Genomic DNA, 13,927 nt, shown 5'->3' with positions numbered 1-13,927 from the left:
ATTTTAAACCCACTTTAGTTAGTTGGGCGGACCAGCCCGCCCCATTTATGGTACGGGCTTAAACAGGACGGAGCGAATTGAAACGAGCCTGCCGTTTTACCACCCCTATTGTTACCACGTGTTCAACACGCTCCTCGTGTATTGACCAGAATATTACCACGTATTCAATACACCTTCACACATTAGAACACGTCCCTCACATGTTGACTTTCTAATTTCTCCCTACAAAATCCACCCACATACTTATCATCAAATAATTCCATTTTTAACCGGAAAAAAAAAAAACCAATATTTTTTCCACAAAAAAAAATCGGCTATTTCCAACATGGATAGAGTTCTTATCTTTGGAGAGCGAGCAGGACAAGAAATCCACCGTCCATCTTCATTCTAATGCCACGTGTCAACACCAGGGATCCTCATCATACCCTGATAGTTCTTTTTTTTTCTTGTCATGGACCCCACTTAAGGCAAAGTGTGTACCAAGTACCAACCATTTGATACAGACCAGTAGAGTGTGTGCGTACGTGTTAAGAGATAATGGCGGAAACGGCGTCGTACTGGGTCATAACACTTGGGTTGTCGTGTCCCTAGCAACAAGCGGAAAAAGCTGCGCTCCCACACTGAAATCACAAAACCGACAGCGTATGATGATGCCCAAAACGAATAACCAACAAGTTTCTCTTTTGATTGCTCTCTCAGATGCTCTTATTTTCTCTCCATTCGCGCTGATCATGCAGATTTCTCTTTTGGTTAGTTTGCTCAATCATTCTTTGTTTTTCTTCCCCAACAATTACTATGTTGGAGTTTTAGTTTGTTAGGGAGATTGTAATGTTCTGGTTGATTAGGAATTCGCTCATCTTTTCTGTGATAGTGTCTATATTTGTTTCGAATTTCATGTGGGTGTCGATGATTTTTATGATTGTTTTGAATATGGGGTTTGCTTGACTACTTTGATTTGGTTTTGTTAAAGTCTTTAGCTTGAATCTTTCAGAGGTTTCGGTTTCTATTATCTGTTTATTCCTTACCCCTTGAATATGGGTGATTCAATTAATAGCAATTAATGCTATTGTTGACTGTCTTTACCTGAATGAAGAAGGGCCGCTAATCATTATTATACTGCATGATTAATGATGAAAAATAATGATATACCCTCTTAAAATTTTCCTAATCATCTTCCTAAATGAAGTAAAAAGTAGATAGAATCAATGTATTCGCGTCTTAAAATATGATCAATTCTACTTTCAAGGTCAATTGAAGATTTCTGAGGAGAATAAGTTATTTCCCTTATTATGTTTCTAAATAGTGTTGAAAGGGCTAAAAGCTATTTCCCTTATTATAATAGACATTAATGTAAAAAATTAAATTTGGATATTAATTAATGTATGAGGTTATATTAAACTTTTTTAATTTTGAAGAAGGTGAGTAAGAAGGCTTGTGGTGAGAAACCGAGAAGTAAGAAAGCAGAGGCAGAACAGGGAAAAGAGAAAAAGATGAGAAGGAATTTGATTTAACTGAAAAAAGGTGTTATTGAAAGAAATTTTTTTTTTCTGCATAATCATACACTGAACCTTACTATTTTATGGCCAAGGATAACTAACTCCTAGCTAACTCTGGACCTTGCTATTTTATAGCGAAGAATAACTAACTCTAGCTAACATATCTCACAAAAAGTACTTATATCTTTTAAAAGCTGTAAGCACAACCATTTCTTCAAAAAACTTTACGGAACCAAGCTTTAGTGACTCAAAAGTTTTAAGCATGTTGCTGAAACACCATGGTGTTTGTTTGGACTTTGAATTATAATCTAGTGACTTTTGTTGTCATTCCTTTACCCTTGAGAAGTACATTGGTAGTCAACTAGTTCAGATAATACAATCTCATTTTTTATTTCATGGTTTTTACTTTTTCGTGCATTAACGCATAATTTCTTTCAAAATGGATTCAGTTGTTCCCAACCATTAACGTTCTTGTTTTGCACAGAAATTTTGAAACAAGAGTAGGTAAGTGATGGCAGCAGCCGAAGCAAGAGCTCTGTGGCAGAGAACTGCTAATCGTTGCTTTGTCCAAGAAGACGCGAAACGAGCTCCTAAGTTGGCTTGTCAATCTTCATGTGCAACATCAAAATTGGTGGATGCTGGACCAGCCAATATAGTAGATGAATCCAATCATGTTGTTAATGTCACCCATTTTGACAGGAAATCATCATTTTCTGATCCATCAGCTGACTCTAGGTGGTGGTTACGTTTGCAACCTAATTATGGGTATCAGAAGGATGAGGTTGAAGCAATGAAAGCTAGTGATGAAAGTAAAACATTCAGCAAAAATTATGAGGCATCTCCTGAATTAATGGATGTGGTGGCAAAACATGAGGCATTGCAGATTGATTCTGTTGGCTGCTCGGTGTCCAAGCAAACAAATGATTTTTCCTTGGAATCAGATTACTCATGGATTGATGATGATAAAGCTGAGCCTTGGTGGCGGACGACAGATACAAATGAGTTAGCTTCCTTTGTCTCACAGAAATCCCGTAGCCATATTGAGAATTGTGACCTTCCTCCCCCTCAGAAGAAGCATTTTAGAGGACATGCATATGCTAATATCAGCAATCACAAAATAAGGACAGCATCTCATGAATGGGAGGCTAAATTCAAAGGTGTTTCCAATTTGACATATCATGAACAAGGAAATATAGGTTCTGGGTTGATGCATAAAAAGCAGGGATCTTCAGCCAATGAAGGGCTTTCATATTTAGTTTCCCACAAATCTTTGAGGTACTTTTTTTATTGATGTCATTATTGCATTAGCAATTTGAGGAATATATTCTAGTATTTATTTATTCATTTGTTTTTTGTTGGCCAAATAACTAAAAGTATAGAATTCATGTGGATTTTGTTCTTTCGATTTAGGGTGCAGAATTTGGTTTCCAATTGAATTAGTTCATACTTATAGTTGTTTGGACCTGTAAATTTGCTTCAGTTATACGACCAAAGACGAGGATGTCACGACAAGGCAACGAATATTTGAGGGAGACCCCAGTAAAGCTCAACTAATGGAAGCATTATGTCATTCTCAAACTCGTGCAAGGGAAGCAGAGGAAGCAGCAAAGAAAGCTTACGCAGAGAAGGAACACATTGTTGCGCTCATTTTCAAACAGGCTTCACAACTCTTTGCATATAAGCAATGGTTCCAACTGCTGCAGCTTGAAGCACTTTACAGTCAAATTAAGAACACAGATCAGTCAATCTCTACTCTCTTTCCAGTGTCTCTTCCACGGAAACCACGGAAGAGGAAGCAGGGAGACGAAATTCAATCGAAGCCAAAATGCGATGTTACAACATATGCCGTTGCGATTGCTTTAGGATTGAGTCTTGTTGGAGCTGGATTACTCTTGGGTTGGACTGTGGGGTGCATGTTGCCTCGATTATAGTATAGTTGGCTGCATGATTTGTAGCATAGTCCTGTTTGATTCATGCTATTCTATATAAACAAAGTGAAATTGTTGAGTGGGAAAGAAGCCTCAGTTAATTTGTCAAATTTGTATGTATTTTTGTAGATATGTTAGTGCCCGTGAATGTAAATGTGATGTACATAAAATCCGATTTCCGAATATGCTACTTGTGAGATGAATGTGCTGCATCTGTAATGTATGTATCTAATTGATGAATTTGTAAGTTCTGTATGTTCATTTACAAAAGTGAAGTCAGTCATGCCCAACCTTCACAATTTCGTATTAACAGATAATTACACCTCCCTCGTGGTTTTAAGTGTTATTTATATAGTTATCTCCAAAAATTAATTTTGCTACTAAAAAAAAGGTAAAATAACAAGGACTACAATATGTTTTTTGGTATTTAAGGAGTACAGTAATTTTGTTTTTGGGGGTATATTTCAAAGAATACAGTTTGTTGGACAATTCATACTTTTAGACATTATAATATTATAATATTTTGTTAAGCTTTCACATTTTTTCTGGTTTTTTTTTTTTTTTTTTTGTCGTGGGCTGGAACGTTGTTAATTGGCCACAGGGCTCAGAAATTAATTGGCCACATGCCTCTGTTTTGTTTATTCGACCCGGTCCCGTCCAAATAATATGTATTAAATATTCAATAAAGAGAAAGAAAAAAAAAAAAGTAAAAAACGAGAGAAGAGGAACCGAGAAGATCCAAGCTGAGCTTGTGACTAGAGGAAGTTGGGAGAGAGAAGAAATCGAAATCTAAATAGTAATTGAAAATGGGAGTGATGGAGAAACTGAAGATGTTCGTTGTTCAAGAGCCCGTTGTTGCTGCTTCCTGCCTCATCGCTGGCTTCGGTATCTCTTTCACTCACTAAACCCTAATTTCCTTCCCATATTTTCGTTTCAGAAAAGCTCTGTTACTGCCTATAATCTTCACAATTCAGTGTTGCTTGGCATTTCATATCTGCGATCGATTGTCACTGGGACTTTGATGCAGTCGGACTGATCTAATTAGGGCTTATTCCAATGTCTTAATTTTTTTTAATTGCGGAAAAAGATGTCCCTCGAAAATCTTGGCCGTTGAATTGGATTGAATCAAAACATGGAAAATTCTTGTTACTACCGTATATAACATTGTACGGACATGAGAACGCGAAATGTAACTAGAAAATCTGCTAATTTAATTAATTTTCTTTGTATTAATATTCAATGCAATGAGTTTCATATGGGGGAAATATGTTCGCTATAATCATTGTATGTTGTTTCACCAATCTAGTCATAACTTATTTAGCATTGGATATAGAGATTTCCTATTGACAGGTTGTTCACTTATTATGTTGTGAAATCCTTGACAGGCCTTTTCCTTCCTGCTGTTGTGAGGCCCATGCTAGATTCATATCAGGAATCCAAGCAACCTCCTCCACCTGCTTTAAGCGATGTGAGTGTTCTTTCTGGGACTAACTTTCTGATACTGTTTTCTAAATGTGTGATATAATCCCATAACCTTAGCATCGAATTTTCTGTTTGATGTTGCATTTTCAATTCTAGAATGCTATTTTCCATTTTCCCATTATTTGGAGAGGGAGTACTTCTTGGTGCTATCTGTGAATAATTTCTAGGGAAAATTACACTAACTTTGGTCGAATTTGGATGATATTTACACACATTTCTCTGGATTTACAGAAATAGATACTATGGTTCCGTAAGATTTAGGTGATATTTGGAAGTGTGGCTATAAATATGACACTGAGTACCTCTGGGTGTTTGTATAGGCATGACGAAACAAGAGGGTAATGGGTATCATTATATTAAATATATCCTTATTTCTAATTAGAGCCTTCTAACAAAAAAGGTTACCGAATGCTTTTTCACTTGCACCCCCGCACGTATATGATCTTCTGATATTGACATATGTTGCATCATTGCAGGTAGTTGCTGGTATGACGGGTAAAAAGTAATGTAATTCACACTCGAGCAAATTATTGGAGTTCCCTGCTTGAATTTATTTTCGTTCATACTTTGAAATGAATAAGAGTACTGACTCTGGGATTTTGGTTCCATTTATGACTGTCATCTGTTGGTTTTTCTCATCTCATGTTAATTAGGCCAAATGTTGGGTTAATCAGTTTTTCTTCCTATTTAATTTTGCCTCCCTTTACAAGTGCGGATTCTGAAAATGTTTCTACGGGTCAAATGTAAAGGTTTTTTTTTTTTTTAGGCTATGCAAGCTTGAACATCTGAATGTAGTTTTATTATCGAGTTGGCACTTTTAAAGAGGAAAAAGTGACACTTTATTAGCAATAATACTACTATAAATGTAGTATATATTAAGGGTGTATTACGTCACATTTGAGTTCATTACTGATTACTTCATTTCAGTATAGGGTTTTCTTTTTCCCCCAATTCACATGTTTAACCTATCGGCGTATTTGGATCATCATAAGAACAATATTTTGCTGCAATCAATAAATGGGCATGACTCAATCTGGCCCAGGCTATATTTGCTTGGTTATGGTATGATTCATATGAACCTTTAGAAGAAAATCAACTTAAGATAAAGCTAAGCGCATTTTAGTATTAAAAAAAAGGGTTTAGTTAGGAAAATTATTTGAGGATTAGTAAATTTATTGTTTTTTGATCAGCATTTTAACTCATTGTTCTAATTCCTTGTCTAGTAATTTATAATATATTTTTAGTCAATATTTTTAAGATTAATTATTGGTAAAAAATAATAAATTTTGATATTTTTTAACATCTTTTAGTTAATATGTGTCTTGAGTCATATTTTAATATTAATATTAGTAAAATTTATTTTTTTTAGTTAATAAATACATAATAAATATATTAAAAATTTAAATTTTATATATAATTTATTATATTTTAATTGATAACCTCAACATTAGCTAAACTCTTAAAAAAATGTAATTAGATATTTATTGTATTACATAATTTCTAGTATTAACTTAAATAATAGATTAATCATATAAATTAGCATTATTGAGTATTGAGTACATATCGATAACATTGCCAGATTACAGTAAGATAGTTACCCTTCTATTCTAATCTAGGTAGAAAATCATGTACAATTGATCAGATGAGGCAAAGGAGACAGGTTCCGCAGTATGAGTGGTGTGGACACCCAAAAGAAACAGCCTGAGTGCAATTACTGTCGTCCTCTTCCAATAAAGCAAATGTGGTACGGTTGCTGGGATAGCTTCAAAGATGCATGATTAGAGGGTATGGGTGCTCCCAGCATCCTTGAGTTTCTTGTTTTTCCATGGAACCACCTGCTTCAAACCCTCATAGATTGTTGTCTGCAACAATAAGCAACAAGTGAAAGCATAAGATTTAATTTGGAATCCATGAAAGCTACATGAGTTGTAAGTAATAATGTTACCCAGACACGAGGCTTATAGCCATAAGGGTGGGAAGTGGCGGAGAAGCTGGCAGCACGCTTCAAGTTACTGTCCCTGATGAAGGGCTTCTTCTTCAAAGAACCAAACCACCGCCCTCTGTTCCTGTTCCTCTTGAGATTGATCGCATTGGGAGAAGGTATGATGAGCCTTGCCGGAGGGGTAGGGAGGTGGAGGCACTTTGGGAGAAAGTCTTTGGGATCAGAGAAGGGGATAAGTGCCGTGCAAGGAATAGGCTTTCCGGGCACTTGCTCCCACCGAAATGGGACCGAAGCTGACGTCTCCAGCGGAGGAGTGAGGCTGCCTGACCTCTCTTTCTCCGGAGACTTCTTGAGACTCAGAAGGGGAAGCCTTCCTGTGCTTTTCATTTCCTCCTTCACTTCTCACTTCTCACTACCCATCACTCACATTCTCCCTCTTGTTTTTATATACTACTTTTCTTTTAACTAAAATATGTCCCTTTCATCACTTGGTCCAAATAATATTCCGCTAAGCTAAAATAGAAACACAAGAATTAAAATTAGAGTCGCCCTTTTCCTCGTATCTTGTACATGATTCTAGCAATAGCAAGCGTTTATCACGAGCAAGTTAAACTACATTACTTTTCATCGTTTTCACCAGTAACAAAACTATGCCAGCCAATAATTAAATCACGGGATTAACCAAGTTGAGTTGATCTAGTGGTTAGTTCATTAGTCCGCTTAAGTAAATATCGAAATTCGAATTTCGTTTTGTGCATGCAGCAACCCATTGGCTAACGACAAATTCTTAAATGAAACTTAGTATCACACAGATTAGTCCTTAACCTATTGGGTTGGGGGATACCATAAAAGAAAAAAAACCAAAAAAATAATTAAACCAAGGGGGCAAAATTACTGCTAACGGTGAATGTATTGCTATTGAAAAGATTAAAAAATGTGCAAAAGTGGAAAGCTTAAAGAGAAGTCGGTATATAAATAGGAATTAATAGGGGCAGCGTAACTCATAACAGTTTGGAATATCTAAACTCGATTGCAAAAGTCAAAAAAGTAGGGGAAACAAATGGGAGAAAGCATTTCAATCACTTTCCAAGTTTTGGTCATAATAACACAATGGAATGGAACTGAGGTGGAAGATGCAACCAAGCACGTTCATTTGCCGGTGAATCAAGAAGTCAAGATACATAGCGAAAATATACATAGAATATTGACTACACTTATTATAAAAAAAAAAAAAAAAAAAAAAAAAAAAAAAAAAAAAGAATCCACATTGATTTTTTTTTTCTGTATCTATGTACTGTTGAAATATGTATGGAAGTAAGCACATTATTTGCTCTCCTTTTAATTTCTTCCAATCTCAACAGAACCTTTTTTCCGCCAAATTTCATTGGCTAGTTGTTATGTTAAGTGCTGAATAATTGTTGGTAAATTCAGTTCAATATTCATAAGTGAGATGATGAGTATTTAGGGTTAACATTCTGTGGGCATGATTGTCTCACTTGGGATTATGAATTTGTTCTGTGAAAGTGTAATATTATTATTATTCAATCGCTAATGCAAGTGTCGGTGCTGTCGTGGCGCACACATGTGTGCCTCTAGATCATGATAATGCCTTAAACTTAAAACTCTAAATCAAAACTTTTTGCTTTTGTCTTGTTACCGGCAGGAATGTAGAGCATTTTTTGTTTTTATTCATAAAAGTAGAACGCCAAAGCAAAAAAAGGGGAGGAAGGACTTGCTACAGTAATATAAATCAATCATCATAGCAATGAACGTATATTCAGTAAAGTAAAAAGGGGGAAAAATAGTAAGAAAAGAGAATTACCATTTCACTGTCCCTCTTCATTATGGCTCATAGTCATAGCATAGTTTGATAATGTTCCCGAGCACAGATCATACTTGCTGCTACCTGCATAATCACAACGTCTTCATCTTTCAAATTGCACAGCTGCCAGTAAATCTCTGTGACACTCATGATTTGGCCATGTGTAACGGTATGATGACGTGTTGGTCAACGACATGTGGCATGTTGACATGGATGGGTATGCCACGTGTCACAATGCTATTTTACCACATGTCAGATTATGCCACGTGTTGCAATGCTATTTGTCCACATGTTATCCACTATGTTTTTCATTATAGTGCAATTTTCTCAATCTCAGGGATATAATTGATGCAATTGAAATCTCAGGTACAATTTTAGTGCATGGCGTCAATCTCGGAGACCACTATGGGAGTTTACTCCACAGTTGCTGTAATTTGTTTTTAATTTTTTTTACACAGAAATATACAAAGGGAGTACGAGTCTTGATATGAGTCTTATGGGACAAACTGAGAACTGTCAAATGCCAATTGGTCCAATTACAAGAGCAACAACTAAGAGAATAAAAGAAGGTTTTGCAAATATGGCTAAATTATGTGTTCATGAGATGCATAAAAAATTGGGTAAGACAATAATTAACGATTATCAAAAGTCACACGTCTTACTATTTTACAAGATGCATTGAAGACTTTCATTAGTCAAGATGAATTAAAAGAGACATCACTTTCTTAGAATTTATTCTATATTTATTTTATTATTGTTATTTGTTTGTTTTAGGTCCAATTATTATTTGCCCCGTATTTTATTCTAGTAAACTTATGAGTTAGGGATTTAATTTTAAGAGGTATAAAAACCCTCTAAAACCTAGTAGCCATTTTTTTTCTTAATTTTAATGAATGAAATTTTCTTTGAGTTTCTTTGAGAAATTTGGGTGTGAACAGGTGAGGTAGAGTGATTCCCTTAACTGTTGCATCAGGAAATCAAATTGAGGTAGAGGAGTCCCTTTCTTCGATCTTCCATCTTATCCTAGGTTACGTTTCGTATCATTTGGTATCAAATTTCAGGTATTAGATTAATTTTCATTAGTCTACGTTCACTCTTTTTGTGTCCTATATAAATTTAAAAAAAAAAAATTTCAGCCACGCATAGTCACTTTATCCTTACGTCTTCTTCTTTTTTTGTTGATTGGCTTTTAATTCCTTTCTCTAGGATTATTTTCTTTTCTTGCTGCCTTTGTGTTTATCATTATTCTTTTCGTCCTTCCTTTTTATTATTTTATTATCATTTTTCTCATTATTCGTAAAAAAAAAGAGTACGCACTTTGAAGTTTTTTTCTTATTATTAGTAAATTTTCTTTTGCCAACACACCTTGAATACCTAAAAAAAAGACAAAAAAAACAAAAAAAAAGAGTACATACTTGAGAGTATATACTTTGAAGTTTATACAGTAGCACTTAAGCAAAAAAAAAAAAAAACACAAAAAAAAGCGGTATTCTTATAAAAAAAAAACAAAGCAACAATCTTAAAAAAAAAAATCATTACGTACGTTATTATTATTATTCTTATTCTTATTATTTTTATTTTTTTTATTATTCTTATCTTTTGTCATTTGTGTCTTTGTCCTTTTTTATTATTCTGTCCATCTTTTTCTCTTATCGTTGTGTCGGATTTTCTCTATCTTTTATTTTTATTTGATTTCTAAAGTGCAACAGTCAAAGAGATTCAAGAGTGGTAAAAGGCAAGAGTGGTAAGTTCAATAGAGGGTAAAAGCCAATTTTGAGAATAAATACGAGTGTCCATCTTTGAGTGAAACACGTGAGCGAGTGATTGTGAGGTCCTTTTATAACATTTTTGTTACAGGTTCATTGTTATGGCCGCTAATTCCAAAGATACTTTAGTTGACATGGAGTTGATGCAAAGGGCCATTCAACACTTAACTAATTGCTTGACTGAATTGGAAGCATGGAAGCAAGAGGTGACACAGACACTGTCCAAGATTACTAAACAAGGACCTTTCTGGAATCAGCGTCAGAATCATGTATCTTTTGATGATGACTCTGATGGGGTTATAACACCTCGACATAAAAGTCAAGATAGCAATATCAACACCATCAAGATGCAAATACCACCATTCAAAGGGAGAAATGATCCTGAAGTTTATTTCGAGTGGGAACGTAAGGTGGAAAGAATTTTTGCTTGTCATAATTACTCTGAGGCAAAAAAGGTTCATTTGGCAGCAGTTGCATTCTCTGACTATGCCTTGCTTTGGTGGGATGAACTAGTGAAGACACGACGGCAGAATGATGATCACCCTATAGAGTCTTGGGATCTTATGAAGCGCCTCATGAAGAAACGATTTGTGCCTTCGTACTACTACAGGGAAGTGCATCAGAAGTTACATCGACTGACTCAAGGCTCCAAGTCCGTTGAAGACTACCATAAGAAAATGGATATGCTTATGATTACTGCCGACATAGAAGAGAACACTAAGGTTACTATGGCACGATTTGTGGGTGATTTGAATAGAGCAATTGCTGATGTGATGGAGTTACATCATTATGTGGAGATGGAGGATTTGGTCAGTATGGCAATGAAGGTGGAGAGGCAACAATAAAGAAGAGCACCAAGAGAATTATCGCATGCTAATCCAAAGTGGGAGTCTCGTAGTGCTGACACAACAAAGACTAAGGGTGTTGAATCTAATGCATTGCTTGATGCTACGAAGAAGAAAGGTAATTCCAACTCTTCTTCTGCTACTTCTAGACATCGAGATATTAAATGCTTCAAGTGTCATGGTATGGGTCATTATGCTAGTGATTGCCCAAATAGGAGATTGATGATTATTAGAGGAGATGATATTGTGTCTGATTCTGATCATGGTGATGACTCTGATCATAATAGCATGCCATCTTTGAAGGATTGTTCTGATGGTGATGTTGAGTATGCAGTCCATGGTGAATCTCTTATTGTTAGACGTGCTTTGAATTTGCAGGTAAAAGAAGATAGTCTAGAGCAACGCCACAATCTTTTTCACACTAGATGCTTGGTGGGTGAAAAAGTGTGTAGTCTAATTATTGATGGCGGGAGTTGGACTAATGTGGCTAATACACTTATGGTGGAGAAATTGAGTTTGACATGTGTTCAACATCCTAAACCATATACCTTGCAGTGGTTGAATGATAGTGGAGAGATCAAGGTTGACAAACAGGTGATAATTGCATTCTCTGTTGGCAAGTATGTTTATCAGGCATTGTGTGATGTGGTGCCAATGCAAGCTTGTCATTTATTATTGGGGCGACCTTGGCAGTTCGACCGTCGAGCACTTCATGATGGTTACACGAATCGATTTTCATTTGATTTTAATGGTCGCAAGATCACTCTTGTTCCTTTATCACCTAAGGAGGTTTACCTTGACCAGTTGAAGCTTCAACAGGATACTAAGGGGAACATGGGATGTGAGATCACAGAAAAATCTGAGAGAAAAGAGGCTATGAGAGAAAAGAATATAGCAAAAGGCCCAAAGGTGAGTGAAAAGAAAGAAAAGAGTCCATGTCATGAGAGTAGTACAAATACAAAAAAAATTGAGAAGGTTGAGAGCAAATTGTGTTTCTTCGCAAAAGAGAGAGATTTAAAGAGTGCTTTAATAGGCAAGAAAGCTTTGTTTATGGTTCGGTTTAGGGATACTTTATTCTCTGACACTGACCTTAACCCAAATTTGCCAAATAGCTTTGTCTCTTTGTTGCAGGAATTTGCCGATGTCTTCCCTACTGACGTACCATGTGGTTTGCCTCCATTACGTGGGATTGAGCATCAAATTGATTTTATTCCTGGTGCTAACATTCCTAATAGACCAGCCTATAGGAGTAATCCTGAAGAGACAAAAGAGCTTCAAAGGCAAGTGAAGGAGTTATTAGCCAAAGGTCATATCCAGGAGAGTATGAGTACATGTGCTATACCAGTTTTGTTGGTTCCAAAGAAGGATTGTACTTGGCGAATGTGTGTGGATTGTCGTGCAGTCAATAAAATTACGGTAAAGTATCGTTATCCTATCCCTAGGTTAGATGACATGCTTGATGAGTTATATGGTGCATGCATATTCACTAAAATAGATTTGAAAAGTGGGTATCATCAAATTAGAATGAAACCAGGGGATGAATGGAAGACTGCATTTAAAACAAAACATAGGTTATATGAGTGGTTAGTAATGCCTTTTGGGTTAACTAATGCCCCTAGTACTTTTATGCGTCTAATGAACCATATTTTGCGAGACTTTTTGGATAAATTTGTTGTTGTTTATTTTGATGATATTCTCATTTATAGCACTTGTTTGGATGACCACTTGTCACATGTTTCAGCTGTTTTGGAAGTGATTCGAAAAGAAAAATTATATGCTAATCTTAAAAAGTGCACTTTTTGTATTGATCGAGTTATATTTCTTGGTTTTGTTGTGAGTGCAAGTGGAATTGAAGTTGATGAGGAAAAGATAAAGGCTATTCGTGAATGGTCAACACCTAAGAATGCTTCTGAGGTACGAAGTTTTCATAGGTTAGCTGGGTTTTATAAAAGATTTGTAAAAAAAATTTTCTACCATTGCTGCGCCTCTCACAGAGGTTATAAAAAAGGATGTTGGATTTAAATGGGAAAGGGAACAAGACATTGCATTTCATACCCTAAAAGACTGTTTGTGTTCTGCTCCTATTCTTGTTTTACCTAACTTTGATAAAACCTTTGAGATTGAATGTGATGCTTCTGGGATCGGTATAGGTTCTGTTTTAATGCAGGAAAAACGAGCCATTGCCTTCTTCAGTGAAAAGTTGAATTTAGCTCAGCGTAAATATTCAACATATGACAAAGAATTATATGCTTTGGTTCGGGTTTTAGAGGTTTGGCAACACTACCTCTTACCTAAGGAGTTTGTAATTCACACGGATCATGAATCTTTGAAGCACTTAAAAGGACAAGGTAAGCTTGATAAAAGACATGCTAAATGGGTGAAATTTATTGAAACATTTCCCTATGTGATTGCCTTTAAACAAGATAAAGATAATGTCATTGCTGATGCTTTATCTCGGAGGTATGCTTTGATTACTATACTTACCTCTAAGTTATTGGGATTTGAGTTTTTAAAGGAGTTGTATGTCACTGATTCTGACTTTTCTGCTATTTATGCCTCTTGTGAACATAGTGCATTTAACAAATTTTATAGACATGAAGGTTTTTTGTTTCGTGGTAATAGAATTTGTGTGCCTGCTTGTTTTGT

General features: G+C 35.7%; 4 protein-coding genes across 5 annotated transcripts; 3 read left to right on the top strand and 1 right to left on the bottom strand.

Moving 5' to 3' along the window:
• Window positions 1-492: 492 nt before the first annotated feature.
• LOC112758479 (uncharacterized) lies at window positions 493-3,694 on the top strand. 2 transcript variants are annotated; one of them, XM_025807176.3, is made up of 3 exons: window positions 493-749; window positions 1,981-2,771; window positions 2,977-3,694. In XM_025807176.3, exons 2-3 carry the CDS (start codon window positions 2,008-2,010, stop codon window positions 3,425-3,427), a joined length of 1,215 nt encoding a protein of 404 aa, XP_025662961.1. In that variant the 5' UTR covers window positions 493-749; window positions 1,981-2,007; the 3' UTR covers window positions 3,428-3,694. The 2 variants fall into 2 exon arrangements, with proteins under 2 accessions (XP_025662961.1, XP_072076147.1); XM_072220046.1 differs by having other exon boundaries at window positions 515-749; window positions 1,416-2,771.
• Window positions 3,695-4,041: 347 nt separating this feature from the next.
• LOC112758478 (uncharacterized) lies at window positions 4,042-5,800 on the top strand. The gene is made up of 3 exons (XM_025807175.2): window positions 4,042-4,309; window positions 4,810-4,892; window positions 5,383-5,800. Exons 1-3 carry the CDS (start codon window positions 4,231-4,233, stop codon window positions 5,410-5,412), a joined length of 192 nt encoding a protein of 63 aa, XP_025662960.1. The 5' UTR covers window positions 4,042-4,230; the 3' UTR covers window positions 5,413-5,800.
• A 603-nt stretch (window positions 5,801-6,403) lies between these two features.
• Window positions 6,404-7,920, bottom strand: LOC112758826 (uncharacterized). Its single transcript, XM_025807603.3, has 2 exons — window positions 6,852-7,920; window positions 6,404-6,768 (listed from the first exon to the last, which is right to left on the bottom strand). The coding sequence occupies exons 1-2, from the start codon at window positions 7,233-7,235 to the stop codon at window positions 6,685-6,687; spliced, it is 468 nt and encodes a 155-aa protein (XP_025663388.1). The 5' UTR covers window positions 7,236-7,920; the 3' UTR covers window positions 6,404-6,684.
• A 3,544-nt stretch (window positions 7,921-11,464) lies between these two features.
• On the top strand, window positions 11,465-13,303 carry LOC140180055 (uncharacterized). The gene has a single exon (XM_072220446.1). The coding sequence runs from the start codon at window positions 11,465-11,467 to the stop codon at window positions 13,301-13,303; it is 1,839 nt and encodes a 612-aa protein (XP_072076547.1).
• Window positions 13,304-13,927: the final 624 nt, after the last annotated feature.

This window comes from Arachis hypogaea, chromosome 16 (assembly GCF_003086295.3).
Source record: "Arachis hypogaea cultivar Tifrunner chromosome 16, arahy.Tifrunner.gnm2.J5K5, whole genome shotgun sequence".
NCBI classification, from domain to species: Eukaryota; Viridiplantae; Streptophyta; class Magnoliopsida; order Fabales; family Fabaceae; genus Arachis; species Arachis hypogaea.
This window is presented reverse-complemented; position numbering and strand designations above follow the sequence as displayed.